Here is a 23,677-nt window from a genome sequence, read left to right as displayed (position 1 = left end):
TTCTCAATTATTTCCCAAGCCAAAACGGGAGGAAGGGGAGGGATACGACAGGAAGTACAAAGCGACAATTAAGCACCATCGTCGACGTGTTTACGTGCAGTCGAAACTGTAACGAACCACCGGAAATCATCATCAGAAATGCGAATTAATTCAAATATCCTTTTCGGCGCGAAGGGAAAATAAATCGGAGCGTTTTGTAAAAATACAAAAAATTGTTGTGAAAGGAAAACAAAACCGGAAACGAGGTTTCACTACAATACCGGAAACGAGGCCTCACTGCAATACGACGAGAAAAAAAATTTTTATTTTATTTTTTTTTTTAAACACTCCCGAATTCGAGTGATCCTTCATCTATAAAAATCTTTTTAAAAACCTGGAACGACTTGATAAAATAATTAAGACCCGTAAACGTAAGTAACAATAATAATAATAATAATAATAATAATAATTTTTAAAAAAAAGGGACGCCTACAAACAAATTTTAATAACTCCGTCTCGCAACTTTTTTACTTCGTTAAAATTGAGGCACTCCCTCCTCCCTTCTCCTCCCCCCACCGATTTTGTCTTCTTCTTTTTTAATTCTTTCACGCACTCAGTCCCCCTCTCCCTGCCCTCCCCCAAAAAAAAACATCCGGAAAACAATTATCGAACCGTTGAAATTTTTTTTTTCAATTTAAAATAAATTAAAAGGCGAAGAAAAAAATGCAATTTCGCATATTTCCTAAATAAAAAAATTTTACCCAGTTAATAATAATAATAATAATAATAATAATAATAATAAAAACCGTTACAAAGTCGGTGTTTACAAACATTTAAAAAATTAACCAAAAGCAAAACGAAAACGCGATAATTACATGCTCAAATATGAAGACTAAGAAGAAGAAGAATGATATACAGGTATGTGCTCGTTCCTTGCCCACGTTCTAGAATGTACGACGACGATCAAGTTTTAAACGTAATCAAACAATTACGAGAACTCCAACCAAACAAAACCAACCGACCAAACAAACAAACAAACGAACAAATAAACTCTTCAACAACCTTACATCATTGCATTCGAAAACTTTAAAAAAAAAAAAAAACTGGAATTTAACAATGGTCGTGCAAATAAAAAAAAAAAAAAAATTCGCAACAAACAACAACAACAACAAACCGAAGAAAAAACACAATAATAATAATAATAAAACTCGGAGAAGTTTCGAACCACGTGATGCGATTAATTAATTAATCATTTTTCTTTTTTTTATTATATTTTTTAGAAACTTTTTTTTTCGCGGCGGTAAAAACGCATCATCACCACACTCTGTAAATTTTTCTTCTGCTTTTTTTTTATCATTGACTCGAAGGCATCATTTCGTCGGCCTCTACGTGTACTCTCGTATTTTATTTATTTATTTAAATATCGTTTACGCCATTTTGATTTCGTAATTAAAATCTTGATATCAACCCCATTTCGCGAAATTAGTCATGAGAGGGGGAGGAGGAAACTCTCGAAAGTTTGATGTCCTTTTCGTCATCATACGGCGTTAATGGTTTAGGTTTTTGCGTCTTCTGCCACACACACACACACGCACGCATGCACAGTCGAGACCGGGCGTTTATTATTATTATTACGGTAATTAATAATTATCACCATTATTCACGTCGGCTTGAAGAACCTACACGAACGAATCGCAATTCGCAGAATTCATGCGTCGATAAACAAAACGCATTTTCGCAAACATTTTCTATCGTACCTGACAACTTACAAAAAAAAAAAAAAAAATTCTCTTGCGACGAAATCGATCGATCGATCGGACGACACGATATGACAACACTCGTCGGTTGATTCATCCATCCATTCATTCATTCATTCATTCATTCCAAAGATCGTTTTCCATCATCATCGTCACCTTGGTAACGAACACTACACTTCCAACGCTCGTGATTTTAATTAAACAAAAAAGAAAAAAATCAAATAAAATTAAATAGAAATACTTTTTCTATCGACCAATGATTGGATTTCTCCATTCGAGGGGATATTCGATTTTACGATGGGATTTAAGTCATTTAATATTATTATTATTATTATTAATACGGTCAGTCATTTTTACCCTCGACAAATCCTTAGTCCGCCGCCACTCATCATCATCATCATCATCATCATTACACTCGATTCCACTTCGTGAATGGATATTTAGTTTCTTTTTTCTTTTTCCTTTTTTTTTTTTTTTGAAAGGTTTCAAAGTTTGAATGTGGGCCTTTCGTTTCACACGAACTCGATTTCCTGTCAAATCACTACGACCGTGCCTAAAAAATTGTCTTTCTTTTTTTATCCCATTTCGAATATTATTATTATCATCATCATCACGTACGTAAATACACAACAAACGTTTATTCGAACGTGCTGTTAAATTAAAATTTTCAATCAATCAATCAATCGATCGATCGATCGATAAAGTTTCGCCACTTTCCAGTTTTTCTTTCCCGACGTTCGTTCTCCCCCCTCCCCTCCTTTTGCATCATTTTCGCGAATCGAAAACTCAGGAAACAATCACGACGCAAAAAATTTAAACAAAAGTCTCAGGTTGATTCGAAGAAAGGTAAAAGAAAATTTCTTGGGAAAAATCATTTAAACGCATATCGCGACGATGAAAAACAACAATTTTTTTTCATTTCGAAAACTACGCAAACCCCCCCAACCACTCCTCCCTTTCTTCCTTCATTCAAACCGTGCCCCTCATTATTATTATCATTATCGAAGGAGAAATTTACAGGTTCTTAATACGAATGTACACCTCGTACCGGTATTCTCTCTCTCTTTCTCTCCGAGTACGTGAAGAACTCTGGAGAAAATGCAAACGGCGTTTTGGCATGCGAAAAAAAAAAAAAAAACAAGGACAAAACGATAATATTAATAATGATGATAATAATACTGCATTAAAAAAAAGATGATTTTAAATAATAATAATAATAATAATAATAATAATAATAATAATAATAATAATAATAATAATAATAATAATAATTAAAAAAAAAAAAAACGATTCGTCATTACTTTCGATTGATTGGAAGAAAAAAAAAAGAAAATCACCAGAGAATTTTTTTTGTCCGTTTGCGTTTGTTTGTTTGTTACGCGCGCGTGATCGAGCCCACATTTTTGCTATAAACGAGCTTAAAAATCCTTTGGGATATAAATTTTCCCAAAATTTTCTTTTTTCTCTCTATTCGCGGTGTATACAAAAAAACCGAAACTTTAATTTGTGTTCATTCACGCATATTTGATACGCACGTACGCACTCTCTCTCTCTCTCTCTCTCTCTTTTCTCATTTTTTACCTTCGCTGGATTATTTCGCTTGGAATTCTCCAGCGTATTAATTATATTCACGTGTATTTATATATATTTAAGCGGATGTAAAATTTTTAACAAAAAAAATACCGAACAACAAACGCGTGAATCGGATTTCATCGATTAAAAAAAAAATCCCAAAGGAAAAAATCCCAAAATTTTTGTTTCGGTTTTTTTTTTCTCTCTCGTTAAAATTCCTCATTTTTAGAAATTTCGCAAAACAATCGTTCAATCAACCGGCAATCGATTGAAATCCAATTAATTGACTCGATAATTATCAACGACAAACGACAAACGTTGCAAAAAATAAAAACATAAAACAGAAGCCATCAACGGAGACACATCGATAAACGCAAACAAACTTAAATAACATTTAAAAAAACAAAAAAAAGGAAGACGAAAGCTCGTGTGGTGTTTGTGTGCGTGTGCGTGTGAGAGAGATAGAAAGAAAACTCTCTGGGGGGGTTCACAAAACTCATAAAAAAAAAAAAAAAAACTTAAATTAATAATTTCGTTCGTACACGCGCCTTCCCCTTATTCCGACACTGTAACAATATCAAACAACACATTGCAATTAACTTCATCTATAAAAAAAATGACAGCGTTGTCGTCGTTTGTTCTTCTTCTTCTTCTGTGTTTGTTCTCAATTTTTTTTTTTTTTTTCATTATTCCAGAACGTTTCGATTCGTTCCCTTTTCGTCGTTACAAAATCTCGTCTCGTTGATTGATTCGATAACTCGAAAAGAAATCGATCGATTTTTCACATGATACAAACAAACAAACAACGAAAAAAATCTAAAAATTTAATGGAGTTCGCACAATTAATGCATCAAATTATTATTATTATTATTATCGCAACCGAAGATAGGCAGTGTGACGAAAATTTCATTTCGAGTAAACATAACAAACGAACGTTCTCGACAAAAAAAAAACGTGTTTGGTTGTTTCCTTTGATTATTATTTGCCTCCTTTTTTCCCTTTTTGTCGAATTCGGAAATAAAAACGACAAACGAAAAACAAACGAGGGAAAATGTTTTCGTTTGTTACCAAAAAACTCACCGCGGTCGCGGTTGTTGTTGTTGTTGTTGTCGTCGTTGTCGTGTATACCATTACGAAATTTTTTTTTTTTTTTTTAATTAATGTCGTGTCGTTAGTATCGCGTCGTGTCACGAACGCGGACCGACAGTTTGTTTTGTTTTTCGTTTTTAATTTTGCAACTGATTTGTGAGACAAACGAGTTGCGTTGTCGGAAAACAGACAAGAAAACGAAACTCACTCGTCGCTTGTTTGTTTTCGTAACGGAACGGAAAACAAATTAAATGTTTGTCCTAATGCCCTTAAGTAAGCTTTCACACACCTAACCGTTATCGAGTTTCTCTCTCTCTCTCTCTCTCTTTTCTCAAACAGTAATTATGACGTTTTGAATACGAGCCTCGCGACCTGGTTTCATTCGTTTGAAATAAAATTTAAAAAAAAAAAAAAAAAAATCCCCGTTTGTGTGTTCGGGTCGCCATAATCATTATTATTATTATTATTATTGTCCTCGAAAATGATTTACACTATTATTGTCTTTCGTTTCTTTTCTTTCTTTCTCATCCTTATTGTTTTAAATACCGAATCTTTTTTTTTTCTTTCGGAAAAAGTTCAAACAATCCGACAGCAAACTCTCACAAACGTTTACGTCTTCCCCCCTCCCCCATGTCAATTTCAAAATCTTTTAAAATATCCCATAAGCGCAACATTCCGAAACTGTGATAATGATTAAAAAAAAAAAAACAGAAAGACTTTTAAACGATTCCGCGGTGATTTCGTTCGGGGGGGGGGGAAACGACCATAATTAATGATAATAACCTAATAATAATTTACAATGGCAAACAAAGTGTTAAAAGCAAAAAAAAAAAAATTTTTTTTTTTCGCATCATTATTAACGGTAAAATAACGAGATGAGCGATTGATTTCGCGATTGTTTTTTAAAAGTATTTAACGGTCGTGACAAAATCGGGCAGGGAAAAAATTTCCCCGCTATCGATTTCCTCGCGTTCGACGGAGTACACATCACTTAAGAGAAGAGGGAAATGGGGGAAAATCTCGAGAATTTTGTCGTCGCAGTCTTTTTTATTTTTTCATTTTGAATTCTGCGAAAAAATTTTTTTAAAATGTTTTCGCGTGCTAAAATAAATCACTTTTGTCGTTAACGATGTGATGTGATAACGACTTAAAATTTTACTCGAAACCCTTTTAAAAAAAAAAAAAAAACAAATTTTCGTATGCACTTATGCGTGCACGCAATTATTATTATCATTATCATTATCATTATGACGAGGTGAGAATAAAATTAATAAAATTGTTTTCGTTTTTTTTTTTTTTTTTTTCTTTTCTTTTCCTCTCATTTTTCTACTCGAATGACGTTTAAATACATTTTAATAACAATAATAATTTTAACTTTTTAGAAAAAAAAAAATTATATTCGAATTTGAGGGCGTTCACGGCACACTCCTTCCTACTCTACTACATTTGCTACGGTTTAGTTATTCAAAATTTATATATATTCATCACTTCTCGAAAAATAAGAAATTATACATTTTTTTTTTTTTTATGACAAATCTTTTCGCATAAAAACACGAACGCGCGCGCACAGAGAAAGAAAAAAAACATGGCGGCCCATTTCTTCCCCCTTGCTTCCTATATACGATTGATTGACTCGCACATTAAATATTATCATTCGTTTTAATATAATGTTAATAATAATAATAATAAATTCGTTTGGGGTGAGAACAAAGAGAAAAAATGGGTCGAACGAAACCTTATTAATAAGAGGGAATAATAATATTTAAATATAAAAAAAAAAAAAGAAAAATGGCGAGATGAAAATCAAGTTATTATTCTGTTAGCTAGCATTCATTACGAATAAAAAAAATAGTTTCTGCCATTGTTATTATGAAATGAAAACGAGGGTCAATGGTGTGTTGAAAACAATGAGAAATGATACACATCATCGCACACACACACACACACACATCTCCTCATTTTGTAAATATTCCTTCATTAAAAAAAATTAAAGAACGATAACATGGTGGAAAAGTTTCAGTCACTCTTTCTTTCTCTCACAACAAACCTTGCTTTATATATAATTATCAAATCGAACGATATAATTTATTTTAAAATTTCATTTATTGTTTTTAACTTATAAAAATAAAACCAGCATGCAGATCAACTTTCCATGATAACAATGATGATAAAACTATACCGTTTTTAAGGTTGGGTACCTCACAAATATAAAAATTTCATTCATTGCAATTTCGACAAGAGTAAAGGTCAATCAATATATATCAAAATCTAAAACATAAGAATCAAACAAAAAAAAGATTTTACAAATTCATCCAATAGAAAATATGTTTTGAAAGTGACCACCTGTTCGACAAAAGGCAGGGAAGAAAAGAAAAGATGATGACAAACCACCGCCTTGTAACAACAGAATTCTCAAAACCCCTTTTCTCATTTTGTACTATTTTAAATTGATTTAAGATATGTTGAGTTGAGTTTTATTCGAATGATTTCAAAATATAAATTTGCAATAAAAGTGAAACGACAAAAAAAGTCACACACCATGTTAAATCAATTAAATTTTTTTTATTTCATTCTCTCTCTCTCTCCCCTCTCTCACCATCATCATGCTTTCATTTTTGTCTCTTTCTCTCTCTCTCTCTTTCTAATTTTTATCTTCATTTTAACCTTTTTCTGAAAAATTTCCATCTAATCAACAATTTTCATGAAAGTTAATTAACACAAACATCAATACAACAAAAACAAAATCAATACACAATCACAATCGACACAACAAATCAATTCAAATTAAAATTCACTTCATTATTACATAAATTTGTAACTTTTACTCGAATGTCTCATTTTATTTTATCAAAATTTAAACACAAATTACAATTTGTTCGAAAACTGTTTCACAATGATCATGAATTTAATTATTATCACCAACCCCCCTTCTGCAATTTATTTTTAAAAATTTACAATTCGACAACATGTATTAACATTTTTAAAATATCAATAATAATAATAATAACAAATGCTTTTCCCTCCCCTCTCCCATCTCACTCACTCACTCACTCGCTTTCCATTCCCTCCTTCTCATTATTATTGTTTATTTGTTACAACAACTTATTCAATGTGTTAAAAGACAAAATTTTAAAACAAACAAAAATGCAATTATTATTATTATTATTATTATCAATTTCAAGAATTTTACAATAGTTAAAGAAAAATCAAAGCGAGAAAAATGTTTAAATGAAAGCATTTCACTGCGACACAACCAAACATGTTCGAATACAACAAAACCTCGATGCAAAAAAAATATAAAATAAAAAAAGGGGTATTTAGAAACAATACTACTACTACTACTACTACCACTGCTACTACTACTACTACTAATAATAATAATAATACTTTTCTTTCTCTTTCTTTTAATTTACATGAAAAAAAAAGTTAAATTTTTGTCATGTTACACACACAAGCAGTCATCGAGTAATGACAATCAATATAAAAATTTTATAATTTTGCAAATTATTATTATTATTATTATTTCAAAAAGATTATGATCATTTTTTTTGTATTCATCTCTATCACTTCATGATAAAAGAAAAAAAAAATAGAAAAAAACAATAAACAAACAAATTTATAAAGAAACAAGCATTAATCATCACACACACACACACACACACACACAGACACGAGCAAGCTTAAGAGCTCATATGAAAAGGTTTCATTATTATCATTATTATTAATCCATTTTTTTAATGGAATTAATGGAAGAAAATAGAAAAAATAATAATAATAATGATAATAAATGCCTTTTCATTCCAAGGGTGATCATGAATCGTAGTACATGTGTAAGGGGTTTCCAGATGAGCAAGACGCAGAACCACCAGACAACGTATCCTACGCAAACAACACAGCGATTGCATATCACTAACTCTATGAGAACGGATCGATATTTCAACGTCCACAAACGCCGCTGCATGGCTATACCGTTCGGCGGAACCATTTTAAAATCATTTTATATACCCATACATACTTTCCCCAAACATGTATAAAAAATAAAGTTTAATGACTCCGTAATGATTTATCGACTACAGTTAAAATTCTCATGCATGGTTTTTTTTTTTATCCGTTCGATATTTTAAATGAAAATAATCTTGGAAATTAATAAAAGAAAATCGACTTTGGTCATGACTTACCTTCTGATAATTCGAGATCCAGTTCCGCCAGTTTTTCCCTTATGTCCTCTGGCAATTTCGATACGTCTATGGTTATATCGGCCATGCTGATGATATCCATTTGTATAAATTAACTATAAATATTAACACTAAATCTCACCTTAAAAAAATAACACTATAAAAATAATACATTTTGCTTTCTGATCTCGTACGGAACTGAAATAAGATTTGAATAACCGCGATGTGGCAGCACCGATCGCAACTAATCTCGACCACGTGACCCCCGGTTGTAAACATTTTTGACATTAAAATGTATTCTCGTTACTATCATCATTATTATTATTATTACACATTTAACTTAATTTAATTTTTTTTTTTTTTTTTTTTTTATAATTATTTTATAATTTTTTTACATTTACAACTCGAAACTTTTTTTTTTTTTTTTAAATTAAATAAACATAACAAATATTTCGTAATTAATCAAAAAAAAAAAAAAAATTATAATAAGTTTTATTATTAATGTATCCGATGATACATTACATGACAGGCAATTTTTTTTTCCTTTTTTTTTTTAAGTTTAAATAATTTATAATTTGCTAACTAGTAGAAAAAAAATATATCATTTTAAAATGGGTTTAAACGTTTTAAATAATTATAAAAAAAATGATTATACTTTAAAATAATAAAAATTGAATTGACATGAAAATTATTAATAGATACTAATAGCAAAATCAGCTTACGCATCAAATTAATTTTTATGCTTACGATAATCAAAAAAAAAAACCACCGCACGAAATAATTTATTTAAAAAAAAATATATTTCGGATATAATTTAAATATTATTTCACATTTCATTCGAAAAAACAATAAAAAACGACACAAATCGAAAAAAAAAAAAAAAAAAAAGAAAAAAAGAAAACTAACGATATTAATAATTTTATTTTGTACGTGGAAGCAGTCATGTGATCAAAAAGGCGGGTAATGTCGTAGTTTGGGTTATTAGCATTATTTTATTTTACAGCTGTGATTTTGTATATCCAGCTGATATTAATTTTATTTCTTTTTAATAATTATGAACGATTTTATTTATAAATCTGTTAAAAAACAATATTTAAAATGTAAATTAGTTGTTAAAAAATGGGAAGATGAATTTTCAAGTAAAAATAAAAGACTTCCAACAAGGGTAAATTTTCATTAAATTTTTAATTATTAATTTTTATTTTTTTTTATTATTATTCTACTCCACTCTTTGATTTTTCTATCAAATTAATATTATTTATCAATTATGTAAAATAAATGATGAGGTTTTATGGAAAAAGCACAATAAACTTTGTATTTGCAAAAGTTTTTCCAAATAAAGTATTTAAAAAAAAAATTATTATTATTATTAATATGAATACTTTTTGTTTTATTTAAATTTTCAGGCGGATATAAAATTATCACCTGCTTATGTTAGAGAAAGTTACAATAAATATTTTAAAATAAAAACAGAGCTTTTAGCTTCGCAAATTTTAAACGAAGAAAATGGAAATTTAAATAATTTAACTCAAATTTGTGATTTTAATTCTACCGACAATGGAAAATGTGATTTGAATAATGAAAGTAAAAAAGACAATTGTCAATTGAACACTCATGATAAAAATGTGAATAATTCAAATGAATCTATTAATAAAATAGATCCTAAAACATGGGGTGAAAATTTAAATGTTCCTAAAGAAAATAAGAAGCCTAAAATTGAAAAATGCAATTCGATGAGTGTTCTCTCTCAAAAATTATTCAAAGGTTCAAAATTTAATAAAAGGAATCCGAGAAAAAAGCCATCATTTAATAAAACATTATCGACAAGTAGTTTACAAGAAAATTCAACTTTAGAAACGACTAATTTAAACTCATCATCTCTGAGTAGTAATTGTGCTGAAGAAAATAATGATAATAAAAGCGATGGCATATGCGACTCCAGAGAATCAGGATTAGAATCAATATCGACATCTTCATTATCATCTTCATCAATGTCAATATCACCACTGTTAACATCCTCTGTGTTACCTTCATCAGGTTCACTAATTGAACGATGTTCATTCATTGATGGGAAAACAACTCCTAATGTACAAAAATTTAATTTTTTACAAGACATGACATCGAGACAACTTTCAACATTTCAAGAAGATTGGGTTGAACGTTGTACCAATTTTGATGATAATATAAAACCTCAAAGAAATTCAGATTCAGGTTTCGATTCGATTGCATCAGAAGAAGTCAAATTAAATAATGAAAAAAGTTTATTTTCAGACAATAACGATGACGATGATGATGACGTCATTTGTGGTAGTGATAATGAATTAAATAAAGAAGATAATAATATTATAAGTTTAAGTCAAAAAAGAAAATCTCAGGTACTTCAAGATGAAAATTCTAGTCAAGAAAAATCTCATAATGACAAAATGGGAAATTTTTCATTTCATCATTTGTTGAATTCCGCGACGACACACGTTACGAAAAAATTCAAAATGGACGCGTCGTCTGAAACCACTTTAAAATCCTCATCGTACAACAATGAGGAAAATGCAAAAATGAAAATCTTAGAAAGGAAAATACAATGTGGAACTTTAAACGATAATTATGTTAAATTAAATTTAGAAAAGAAAACATATGCCAGAGGTAAAAAAAAATTTAACTTTTCAAAATATAAAAAACAAAAATGGAAAAAAGATAAAAAGGCATTGAATAGCGAAAGAGAAAGCGGTGGAATATTGGAATGTTTCACGTGTGGGGAAAAAGGACATTTTAGCAGAAATTGTAAAAAAAATAAAGAAGATAAATTATTAGATGTTGACGATGAGTTTGAGAATGATTGCGACGTTCATTTGCCCACATTGGAAGAAGCTCGAGCATTGGCAGAAGAAAAGGGAAAACAATATCAATTTAATCATAAAAATATTTTTAACCTTCAAGAGGTAATAAAACATACCCCAAAGCATTTATTATTATTATCATTAATGTTAAAATACATATATAACATGTTTATTTTCAGCCGTCGGAAGAAATCATCAACTTTGGTAAAGTGGAGCCTTTGTATGAGTTAAAGGAAAATGGTGACGTCATAGAAACTCCTCCCGAAGTGTACGAAGCTTTGGAAAAATTCGGTCATACCTATTTCCGTCCCGGACAAGAAGAAACAATAATGAGAATGCTTAGCGGTCTTTCGACATTATTAATAATATCGACAGGAGGGGGTAAAAGTCTCTGTTATCAACTTCCTGCTTATCTTTATGCTAAACGTAGCAAATGCATAACTCTTGTCATATCTCCATTAGTGTCTCTCATGGAAGATCAGGTAAACTATGTCATTCCATTTAGTTTTTCTTATCTCCGTTAAAGTTTTCTAATTACTTTTTCTCCCTCTCCCCCGTCTAGGTTTCCGGATCATCATGTTCGTTTTTTAAAATCGGATGTTTGCACACGGGTTTAACTGATAGACAACGTGAAAACGTTTTGGAAAATACTAAAAATGGTAAATTGCACGCTCTTCTCGTGTCACCCGAAGCCATCGTGTCCGGAGATTCATCGAAAGGTTTCGGAAGCATATTGAAACAATTGCCCCCCATCGCTTTTGCTTGCATAGACGAAGTTCATTGCATATCCCAGTGGTCGCATAATTTCAGGCCGTCTTATTTGATGGTCAACAAAGTTTTGAGGGAAAAATTCGGCATCGCGACCGTTTTAGGACTCACGGCGACGGCAACCGTATCGACGATACGAAGCATAACGAGGGAACTTAAAATAGAATCGGAAAAAGGTGTGATCAAAGACATTCCCATACCTGACAACATATTATTATCCGTGTCCGTAGACGATGATAAAGACGAAGCTTTAATTAAATTATTGACGAGTGAAAAATTTCAAGATTTCAATTCTATATTGATTTATTGCACGAGGAGAGATGATTGCGAACGCCTCGCGACCTACATACGAACGGTTATGCAAAATTTTTTCGATTGTAACGAAACTCATAAGAAAAAAAACAGGAAATTATCGTGGACGGCGGAATCGTATCACGCGGGAATGGCGGGACCACGACGGAAACAAGTACAAAAAGCATTCATGAATGGAAACGTTCGAATAGTCGTCGCGACCGTGGCTTTCGGTATGGGTATAAATAAAAAAGACATACGATCCGTCATTCATTACAACATGCCTAGAGATTTCGAAAGTTACGTGCAAGAAGTCGGGAGAGCGGGAAGAGACGGGATGTTTGCTCACTGTCATCTATTTCTAGACCCGAACGGAAAAGATGTTAACGAATTGAAACGACACATAAATTCGAATACCATCGAACGTCACGTACTGCGAAAATTATTGGAAAGAGTTTTCGTTAAGTGCGATTGTCCGAACGTGAAAAATCAAAATGGATGCACCACGCACGAAAGCGGTTTCGATATGAAAAAAACGGTTCAAGCATTGGACACGCCGGAAGAAAACATACTCACTCTATTATGCTATCTAGAATTGGACGATAGGAAATTCGTTAAGGTTTTACCGCCCGCGTATTTAAATTGTAAAATAAAAAGTTACAACGGTTTGAACAAGATAAGAACGTCGGCGTTCAAGTGTCCCCCACTGGCATACGCGTTCGCACTCGACGAAAACCAAACGAAAAGAAAAAAATGTAATTATTTGGATTTTAACGTCATCGACGTATCGAACGGTATCGGATGGAAAAGTTCGATAGTCAAAAGTCAATTGAAAAATCTCGAATGGGAAACGGACGATAGGGGAACGTGGAAAAAAACCGGGATATCCGTAGAATTTTCCGATTTGGGTTTTAGAGTTTTGACGAGGGGAGACATGAGTCCGTCGGAACTCGACGAAAGTTTAGAATGTCTCGTGAAAAGAGTAGAAAATCAAGAGAAAAGATCCACGGAGTGTTTGAACCTTATTTACAACGTACTAGAATATTATTCTCATGGAAATTTCGAACAAGTTTTAAATGTTGGTGGAGTAGGAGGAGGAGCAGGTACGACGACGACGACGACGACGATTGAAAAAAGCAAAGAATTGAAAAACGAAATAAGACGTTATTTCGAAACGGAAAAAATAAGCGAAGAAATACCGTTGAAAAATTTTCAGGTATGATTTAGGTATAGTTTGAAGGAGGAGGAGGAGAAAAAGGTTAACCTGTAACTTATCATTTTTTTTTTTTCCTTTTTTTTATTTTTCCAGATCGAAAAATTCGACGAAGAAATCGTCGCGAATGACGTGAGAACTTTACTGAACACGTATCGTGATAACACGTTCAATGCACGTGCCGTAGCAAGAATATTTCACGGTATACAAAGTCCAAATTATTTGGCATCCACGTGGTACAATTGTAAATATTGGAGAAAACATTTGGATAAAGATTTCAACGAGTTATTGACGATCGCGAAACGCGAAATACTTCTCTGGAAATTATAATAATAATAATAATAATTATCACTCCATCATCATCATCATCATCATCACGCTGATAATAATGATTTTATCACGTGACATTGTATAATATTTAATTAATTTATTTGTTTTTTTTTTTTTTTTTTAAATTTAAATCTACGTATCGATGTATTCGTGACGTGTAATATTAATGACGTGTCAAAAGAAAAATTAGTTATACGTCACATAACTTCCGGATAAATAATTAATTAATTAATTTTAAATAAAGAAGAATTTAAATTTATTATTATTATTATTATTATTAAAAATTTTTTTTTTTATTATTATTATTATTCGAACGCATTTTGATAAATTTCCTTTTAAGTGTTCTTTTCTTATGTATTTCCGTTATTTTTTCTTTCCATTTTCTCAAACGACAATGTATGCAAAATTGCGATGATAATAAATGAAGCGGAGATCTATATTCGAAATAATTATTTTTTCTTTTTTTATTTCTGTAAAAAAAAAAAAAAAACATAAATGAAATACATTGTTAAAGAAATTAAAGATGGCGGATTTATAAGTACTCACCTCTTATGCGACCAAATATGCATTAATGATTCCCAAATGAGACAAATAATGGATGTCCAAGTTGGAAACATAAATAATGAGGGTATGAAAAAAACAAATGGTTTTACATTTTCTTTATATAAAAAATATTTTTTTGTTTTTTGTAAATATTTTATTTTAATTTTATTAGAAATCGAATTTATTCCTGTGTTATCCCAGCAAATTAATTTTTTCCTATATCGATTTTTATTTATTTTATTATTATAATTATTATTATTATCGTGAGTTTGTTCTTGTAAATAATTAATAGGTATTTGAAATTTTTTTTTTTTTATTATTATTATTTTATTTGTTAATTCTGGTTCACCAGTTTCTGCATTTGTATTATTTACATTATCATTATTATTAATTAATTTTTTTTCACCTGTTTCATCATCCAATTGAAAATTTTCTTTTTTATTATTATTTAAATTCATACCTTTTTCGAGATGATAATAATAATAATTTAATTTAATAATAACAAATAAAAAGCCAAAAAAACTTTCATTTCCTGCTTTTTTTTTTCTTGTAAAAATTTTCCACAAATTTCTTTTACATCAACAACTTTTTTATTTTTTTTAAAACTAAAACTAAACTATTTAATTTTCTTCTTATTTTTTAAACAAACACAAACACAAACAAACACTTTCTTGATATAAATGTTTTGTAAAATTTAAATAAATGTTAAAATCAAAAAAAAAAAAAATTTTTTTTTTTTAAAACCTTCATTACTCATACAATGACTTGTTAAATTAACCCGGATAAATTTAAATTTAAATTTAAATTTTTTTTTTTTGTTATTAAAGAAGAAGACGACACGAATACGTTTTTTTTTTTCAAGGTCATTAATAAAAAACAAATTTATTATTATAAAATTTTTCATTTAATCTAACTTAAAATATTTAAATATGGCGGCTGCTTTTTCCGTTACAAGATTTGGTTGTTTGTGTGTGTGTGTGTGCGGGCGTGTGACAAACAAGCGACGAAATATTTATGATTAATTCTTATATATATATATATATAAATTTGACAAAATTTTTAGTTTTATTCGTATTCGTCTGGATTCATATTCTGTATTCGACCAACTCCTCCTCTGTATCTTTTTTCTTTCGTTTTCAGCCATGATGGCATTCCTTTGTAATTACACGTTATTGCTTTCGGATATGGAAACGGTTTTTTACCCGGTTCGAACGGATTTATTTCTTTTAATTTTTTCATTAAATATTCTCTATTTAAATCCTGAGGATCTCTGTACCTGTCTAAATACCTTAAAAAAAAATTAAATTAAATTAAATAAAACGATTAAATAATGTAACGACAACGAAAAGTCAGTCACCGCCTTTTAAAAAAATTAAACAAATTCAAACCCGGGTTTATTTTACAAAAACCCGCGCTTTTTTATATTATCTTTTCAAGCAGACGATACGCGATATCGTCGTCTGCTCGTGATATATACACACACACATACATTATTTACACTTTAACTTTGATATATATATATATATATACTTTACGTTCATGACGCAATGTTTTCGTCGTTTTTAAGAGTTTCGAGTGTTTTTTTTACAAATGTCGTCGTTCAATCTCGGTGTAATTTCGATGTCGTCAATCAAATTTCGAAAAGATGGGCCGGTCATAGTAAATGGTCGAACATAAAACACGTGAAAATGGCTAAAGATCAAGCGAGAGCATCTTTGTTTAATAAATTATCGTATAAGATATCGTTGGCGGCCAAAGAGGGAGAAAATCCCGAAACGAATTCTAAACTCAAAGCTGCTCTAGCCGAAGCAAAACAAGCAAACATGCCCAATGCGACCATTCAGGGAGCTATTAAAAAAGCGAAAGATAGTTTGGCGGAAAAACCCTATTGGTTAATATATTCATCGTTGGACGGACTTCAAATCGGTTTCGAAGTGCGAACCGCTAATCCTCTTGTCGCCGTGTCTAAATTGAATACATTTTGTAAAAGACTAGGTTTGAGAAATGAAAAAAGAGGGTCGGATCATTATAACGAAAAGGGAATCATAATAAGTAAATCGAATGGATCTGAAGACTTTTACTCGAGAGCAGTCGAGGATGCCATAGAAACAAACATTGAAGAAGTCGTGGAGTGTGGTGAAAATACAATAGTATTCGAATGTTTGCCGGAAAAATTACAAGCATCTAGTAATAAACTTTCTGCTAAAGGTTACGAGATATCTGATGCATTCACGGAAATCACATTTCATAATTATGTTAAAATAACTTCCGATGAAATGAGTAGAGTTAAAAAAATTACAGATAGAATAGAAAGCGAATTTGAAGATTTACTAAGGATAGCAGATAATATAAAAAGGGATGAAAATTAATATTTTAAATTTGTAAATAAATTTTTTTTTTTTTTTTTTCTTTCGGGAAATATACTTCAGTAAATATTTAATGAACTCCAAGTTGTGAATTAAACAGTAAAAAAGAAATCGACAAATTTTTTTTTTTAATCTGAAATCATTGTCGCATGTATCTACCGAAAAAGGTTTATGTTAAAAACAAATTAATACTAATTAATGAAGAATTAAATTTCACTACAACCATTATAAGAAAAAAATAAATGGTAAATATATCAAAAAAAAAAAAAGTGTTTTTTTTTAAACCCTTACCCCTCCCCCCTTCAAAAAAGAAGGATATCGTTTACATTCAGTGAAACATCAACATAAACTATATGAATAACAAGGGCATAAAAATATGTCAAATATGGATTTCAAAGTAATGTTAAAATTTCCTTGATCAAAATGATGCTCAAACCAAAAAAAAGAAACCATTATTTAGTAAATATTAACCATAATAAGAAAAATAAAATTCATTTTTTATGTTTTTACACCTAGCCTTTACTTTATATCATATATGGACTCGACAATTACGAAAATTTCAATGTATAATTACAATAACAATGAAAATGTTTTTCAAACATCATCATGCTTCATAAAATAACTATTATTTACAACATTGCAAAAAATTTTAATGTTATTTAATATTTTATGGTGCCTTAATATAGTTAATTATGCAAAATGTCAAAATTTTTTTCCGATAATAACCAAACCATTTAATCATTCATTAATTTTTAAATCGATTTTTAAAAAGCATTAAATCGTTGATATTTAAATGTAGGTTAAATTTAGATATCGATGTCATTTTCATTTAAAAAAAAAAAAAAAAAAAAAAAGAAGCAATAGTTCAATTCATTAGCATTATTATAATGCAAATGATTGTTATTTGTACTTGAAAATTTGTAGGGTATGGCAATATTAATAATAATAATAAATACTTTTTTCGGTCAGTTACGAAAACAAAATATAAAAAAAAAAAGAATACTTACAAATTGAAAGGTTCCTTGTTAGGAAAAGGTTTTTGTTTTTTCAATGGCTTTGGAACATGATCATATTCGAATATGGGTTCTTCCATATTTAATATTTCATGAAAAACTTTTCTACTCGTTTTATCCCAATCAGATTGAAAAAATGATAAACCAGCAGGAGTGAGTTCATCTTGTCTTTCTTTATAAAAATTTAATGTATTAAAATTTCTATCGCTTAATTCTAACCTGAAAAAAAAAAAAAAAAAAAAAAAAAAAATTTTATTTATTGTCTGTCGGAATTCAAAAGAAAAAAAATTTATATATTTATTAAATAATTTTTTAATTGAAATTTTTTTTATACCTGGGCAATTTATTTTTTAAAGAAGAAAAATCAATTTTTTTCTCTTGTTTATATAATACAAATATATATCTTAAATATCCCACTCCTCTCGGAGGAAATGGTGGTAAATAATCCCATATTTCTTCACCTTTACCCACTTCCCCACCTGGAATATTTCCTCTAAAAAAAAAGGATATTAGAAGTTACTTTAAAGAATAATTGTAATGTTTAACTTTAAAATTATTATTTAAATAAAAGGAAAATTATGTAAAATATAGTATTGCATACGTAAAAGAAAAAAATATGATTATACTCACACAAGCCAATGAATATATTCTCCATTTTGAATTGTAAGATGTCCATCAGGACAAACCAGACTCAAAGTCCATAATTCATTCGGATCAGATTTAAATTTAACTTGAGGTTTTATGAATGCTTCATCAGGTTTCACAATATTACCCCAATAAACTGGTGCGACTAATTCTTCATTTTTTTGTGGATGAAAAATATCCATTATAACATAAGGTGTGAAATAAGCATCACCGAAAAGATGATCGAATATTTGAAAATGTTCTGCTAGTCTTTTGATGTGTTCTGGTCCATCGTCTTTTAACCAATCTGCTCTCACTTCATCCAAATCGAAATCGACTAAAATTTAATTAAATTGATTAGAAACTTTTAATAAATTAAATTTATAACTCTTTCTTCTTCAATACTTACTCTCCAGCTTGTTAGCTTTAGCTTCTAATATTTCATCACTTTTTCTTTTTTTTAAATACATTATTCTTTCTTTTTTCTCTTTTTTTGAAACATTTGGAGGAGGGGGAGGTAAACTTATGTCAACTTTAAAATCCAACAATGGATTAAAAACTTTTTTTTCTACAACGAAAAAAAAAATTCAATTCGTAATAAAAGATTGTTTAAATCGTAATAGTAAGTATATAATCAAATAACAGTCTATACCTTCTAGCTGTTCTTTTAAATTTTTTGTAGGCATGGGAAATTTATAATTAATATTCCTAACTGAACTTATGAGAGGTAATGTTAAATTCGGTTTAAGAAACTTGACAAAATTCATTTTTGAATTATAAATAAAGAAGATCTTGCTAACTTTTAACTGTAAATTCTTTTAATAGTATTAAATCATCAAATAAATAACTATTCATATATGAACGTTGAGTATTTGCAAAAAAAAAGTATTATTTTATTCTGATAAAAGTAAAATCACACTCGTTTTCTATACCTTTCCCTTAATAGATAAAAAAATTTTACTGAGATATTAAAAACCGAAACGTATTTGAAATATAAAAAGTCATTTTAATTATGTAAAAATTTATTACAATAAGTAATAAGTCATATTTGCAAAATCATTCGTTTTAATTAAAAATAAATCAGTTTTAAAAAAAAAAACTTGTTTATTTTCATGCGTTTTTATACAAGTAAATTTTAAAAAAAAAAACTTTTTTTAATCAAGAAGGCAGTGATATTAAAAATAATATATATATATTTTAATGAAATAAATTTATTGTCAAGCAAGAACTTAATAAATAACAAATAATGGTTTTAAAAGTGAATTTAAACAAAAAAAAAAAAAAATCGTGACAAAATTTTAGATATATTTTAAAAATTAAAAAAAAAAAAATTTAGAAAGGAAATGAGAGAAATAAATATTAAGTTGGCACTTCCGATTTTTAATTTTTATGTTTGCATTATTTGTTCAAAGTTGGCTTTCGCGTCAATTGACAAGTAACCGCGAAGGTGAATGCTTATAAATGTTAATGTCAGATTTTTTTTTTTGTAAATTAAATAATTATTAAATAATATATTGTTGATGGTAGTTTTATTTGTAATATTTAATAGTTTTAGTGCACAAATTAAATTATTATTATATTTTACACGTTAGATTTTATTATATTAACGAGGTATTAAAATTTATAAATTATAATTTAATTTAAAGTTAAACGATCGATTTATAAAAAAAAATTTTTTAGATTTTTTCCATTTTTTTCCATTTCTTCCATTTCGTCAAATGGAGTCAGCTTTATGCGATTACCGTATTATAATAATTTTTTACTTTAGTTATTAATTTTCTTTTTAACGTAATGCATTTTAAAATGAAAAGAAAACTTTAAGCACTTTAAAAAATTTTCTTTTTTTTACATGGAAGTTACTTTCTTTCTCTCAAAGATTTATTTTATTTTCATTTTATGCTTTGAAAAAAATTTTCCATAACGATTCCAAATTAGTTTAATATATTTATTAAAGTAGCCATTTATTAGATTTTAGTTTTTAGAATAGTTATTAATAATAGATCAATAATTAAATAATGTTAAATTCTCATGAGAAGTTTAAAAAAAAAATTTTTTTTTTTATATACCACTCCAGTGCCATAACTCAAATGAATAAATAATTTCTTCATTTTTTGAATTTGTTCTTGTAATTAATTTATTTTTTTGTTTAATCGAAAATCAAAGAGTGACAAAAAATATTTTTGTTTGACAGATAGATAATTAATTAAACATACATATATGGAATAAGATATTAAAAGATGACAGATCTACTCTCGACTCATGGAGAGAGCTTCCATGGTGCTGCAAATGTTTTATCTCTTGAAAATTGCAGAAGGTACAGACCAACAGAGCCAAACATACTCAACACTGAATTAAAACATAGCAAAAGTGATGATTTAGTGTTGCAAAGCAGTCCGATTGAAAGTCCATCTGAGGAAATTCAACCGAGACCATTATCTCCGAATCTTCCATTCGAAGGAGGAAGATGCATAATGTCTGGCGGAAACAGACCGAAAAGTACATATTTTAGTGACAGTGAACCAGATGTGAATAATATAAAAGCTCAAAATGTAACAGTGCATAGTTCAAAAGTTCATAATTCCACATCTGTGTCATCAAGACATGTCGGACTGTATGACAATGTCGATCCGGAAGATAGCATAAGAGACATGATATCTGAAAATGATTTTTACAGGTAATCAATCGATTGATCTATTATTAAACCTTTTTTCATAATGGAAACTTTTTAAAATAATCATGTTGTCGAGCAATTTAAAAACCATATTACAAGTGACTGGTTGTTTGTACCTTTGTTTTCAAGGTTTTTTTTTTTTTGTTCTCGGTTTAGGTTTGTCCTGTTCAAAAGTCACTATGACAAATATTTAAGATTGTCTTTGAAATATGAAGAAGCGAGAAATATAGCTTATTACCTGGAGGAAAAATACCACGAAATAAAGGTAATTGATCAATTTTTTCTAATTTATTAAGGTGATGATTATTTTTTAACGGTTGGTAATGGTGGAAATTTTTTTTTTTTTCCAAAATTTGAAAAAGAAACATTTTGCCCACAAAAGGGAAAGGGTTGTCGCGGTCGGTTATAAAAAAATTTTGTAGTTTTTTTAACGGTTATTTCGTTGCACATTGACCAATGACGTAAGACTTCATAAATATTTTTTTTTTTTTATTATTAAGGAAAAAATGTTTTTACGGTTGTCGAAATGATAATAATAATTTTTTTTTGATATCATCATCACTTATTCTGCCATTTTCTTCTTTATTGTTTTCGCTTGTGCCTGATTTAAAAAAAAAAAAAAAAAAAATTAATTCTCACGCCTACCGGTCAAGGTCTTTTCCGGAATTACCTTTAAAGTTTTCATTTTTTTTTTTTTTTTATCAAAAAACGAGAAAAGTTGTTAATAATTTTCTATTCTTTACATTTTACATTCGATTAGAATAAAAAGAGAGAGAGAGAGAGAGAGAAAATTTGAATAAGAAAAAAATTGACCAAAAAAAAAAAAAAAAAAATTTCAAATGAGGAACTCACACAACATTATTATAATGAGAATCGGGATGTTTTTGCTTTTATTATTATTATTATTATTAATCATTATTATCATCATTATTATCTCCCTCGTACATTTTAATCCGACATTGTTAAGTCGAACGAATCGTTATTGTTGTTGTTGTTGTTGTTGTTGTTACAACTACTACTATTATTATCATCATCATTATTACTCTTTTTTTTCTCGTATTTAATTACCATGAGAAAGGTTATCGAGGATTTTAGTTAGAAGAGAGGAGGGGGGGGAGAGGGGGAAAAAGAATAAAGAAAGAAAGAAAAAAAAAATACGGTTTAGGCTAATTGAAGTTTAAAATTTTTTTTTTTTTTTTTTTATGAATGGTTTTCGAATCGGAAAAGAAAAAATAATAATAATATTAATAATAATAATAATCGTGCGAATGCCACGAATGGCAGTGAACTTAGAAAGTTTTTTTTTTTTCTCATTTTTTATTTTATTTAAATTTTTTCGTAGCGACCGATTTTTTTTAAAAAAAAAAAAAAAAAAAAAAAAAGAACCATGTTTTATTAAAGTCAAATTTAAAATGTATAATTTATTTGTGAAACGATTTCATTAAGAAATGAAAGAATAATGGTAGTGTTAATAATAATAATGATGATAATGATAATAATGAAATGAATTTGGGTTTTAATGAATTTACGACGTCTAGTTTTTTTTTTTTTTTAATTATATATATATATATATATATATTTATTTATTTATTTTACCCTGGAAATTTTACAATGGCTGTGAAAAAAAAAAAAATGTGAAAAGAAGCCATTTCTTAAATGATTTACACGAATTTTAAATTTTTTTTTCGGGTTTTTAAACGCATTAATTACTGATAACAAGTAACGCTTTTGTTCGTGATAACAACTTTTTCTATTTTTCGAATCGTTGTATTATTTAACGAGAAGAGTCTCTCCCCGTGCTTAGTCACATCCTTCGAAGTCGAGAGAAGGTCACGTGGTTTTTTTTTTTTTTTCGGGAAAATTATGGGAACCCGTAGTTAGTTGTTGTGTTAAGGTTTTGCAAGGTTTCTCGTTATCGTAAAGAGTGATAAGAACAACAACAACAACAACAACCGCTTTGGGCATTCCCCATCGATTCATTCACGGGTTGAGATTGAAAAAAAAATGGCGGAATTTTTGAAAAATAAGGGATAATCGAATGAGTTCGGGGGGTGTAGGGGGGAAACGGAAATAATGGTCTCGAGTACCGCCCGAATAACATCACCGGTATGTGAGTGAGTGAGCGAGTTAGTTAATTCGTAAGAAAAACTCGTAGAAATTATTATTATTAATATTTTTTTAAATACCGAGAATGATTGATTGATTGATCGTAATATTTTAAATTAGCTATTTGTAACACACGAGTGGGAGGGGAGGGAAGGGGGGCATATGCATACACGCACTCGTGTGCGAGCACGATCGAGGAGAGCGTTTGAAAATTTCGATGGATTAGCATTATTGGTAGTTATCACGTGTTTAAATAATAATAATAATAATAAGAGAAGTTCTTTTATCGCGGCCATGGTTCGTCTTATCAATCAATTTCCTCATTGTTTTCACTTATAATGAAAAA

At 29.1% G+C, this 23,677-nt stretch overlaps 4 protein-coding genes across 4 annotated transcripts; 3 read left to right on the top strand and 1 right to left on the bottom strand.

The window, feature by feature from the left end:
• Positions 1–9,853: 9,853 nt before the first annotated feature.
• On the top strand, positions 9,854–14,008 carry Phum_PHUM580900 (ATP-dependent DNA helicase Q4, putative; the record flags this gene model as incomplete). The annotated part of the gene is made up of 5 exons (XM_002432294.1): positions 9,854–9,858; positions 10,011–11,508; positions 11,586–11,888; positions 11,969–13,681; positions 13,775–14,008. The coding sequence occupies 5 exons, from the start codon at positions 9,854–9,856 to the stop codon at positions 14,006–14,008; spliced, it is 3,753 nt and encodes a 1,250-aa protein (XP_002432339.1).
• Positions 14,009–16,098: 2,090 nt separating this feature from the next.
• Positions 16,099–16,920, top strand: Phum_PHUM580890 (uncharacterized protein; the record flags this gene model as incomplete). The annotated part of the gene is made up of 1 exon (XM_002432293.1): positions 16,099–16,920. One exon carries the CDS (start codon positions 16,099–16,101, stop codon positions 16,918–16,920), a length of 822 nt encoding a protein of 273 aa, XP_002432338.1.
• A 1,000-nt stretch (positions 16,921–17,920) lies between these two features.
• Positions 17,921–19,321, bottom strand: Phum_PHUM580880 (mitochondrial 50S ribosomal protein L41, putative; the record flags this gene model as incomplete). The annotated part of the gene is made up of 5 exons (XM_002432292.1): positions 17,921–18,149; positions 18,265–18,423; positions 18,561–18,891; positions 18,964–19,122; positions 19,207–19,321. The coding sequence occupies 5 exons, from the start codon at positions 19,319–19,321 to the stop codon at positions 17,921–17,923; spliced, it is 993 nt and encodes a 330-aa protein (XP_002432337.1).
• Positions 19,322–20,791: 1,470 nt separating this feature from the next.
• On the top strand, positions 20,792–21,647 carry Phum_PHUM580870 (uncharacterized protein; the record flags this gene model as incomplete). The annotated part of the gene is made up of 3 exons (XM_002432291.1): positions 20,792–21,228; positions 21,382–21,490; positions 21,588–21,647. 3 exons carry the CDS (start codon positions 20,792–20,794, stop codon positions 21,645–21,647), a joined length of 606 nt encoding a protein of 201 aa, XP_002432336.1.
• Between the last annotated feature and the right edge of the window lie 2,030 nt (positions 21,648–23,677).

This window comes from Pediculus humanus, genomic scaffold (assembly GCF_000006295.1).
Source record: "Pediculus humanus corporis 1103172108309 genomic scaffold, whole genome shotgun sequence".
NCBI classification, from domain to species: domain Eukaryota; kingdom Metazoa; phylum Arthropoda; class Insecta; order Psocodea; family Pediculidae; genus Pediculus; species Pediculus humanus.
The sequence above is the reverse complement of the archived record's forward strand: the minus strand, read 5'-3'. Positions and strand labels throughout refer to the sequence as shown.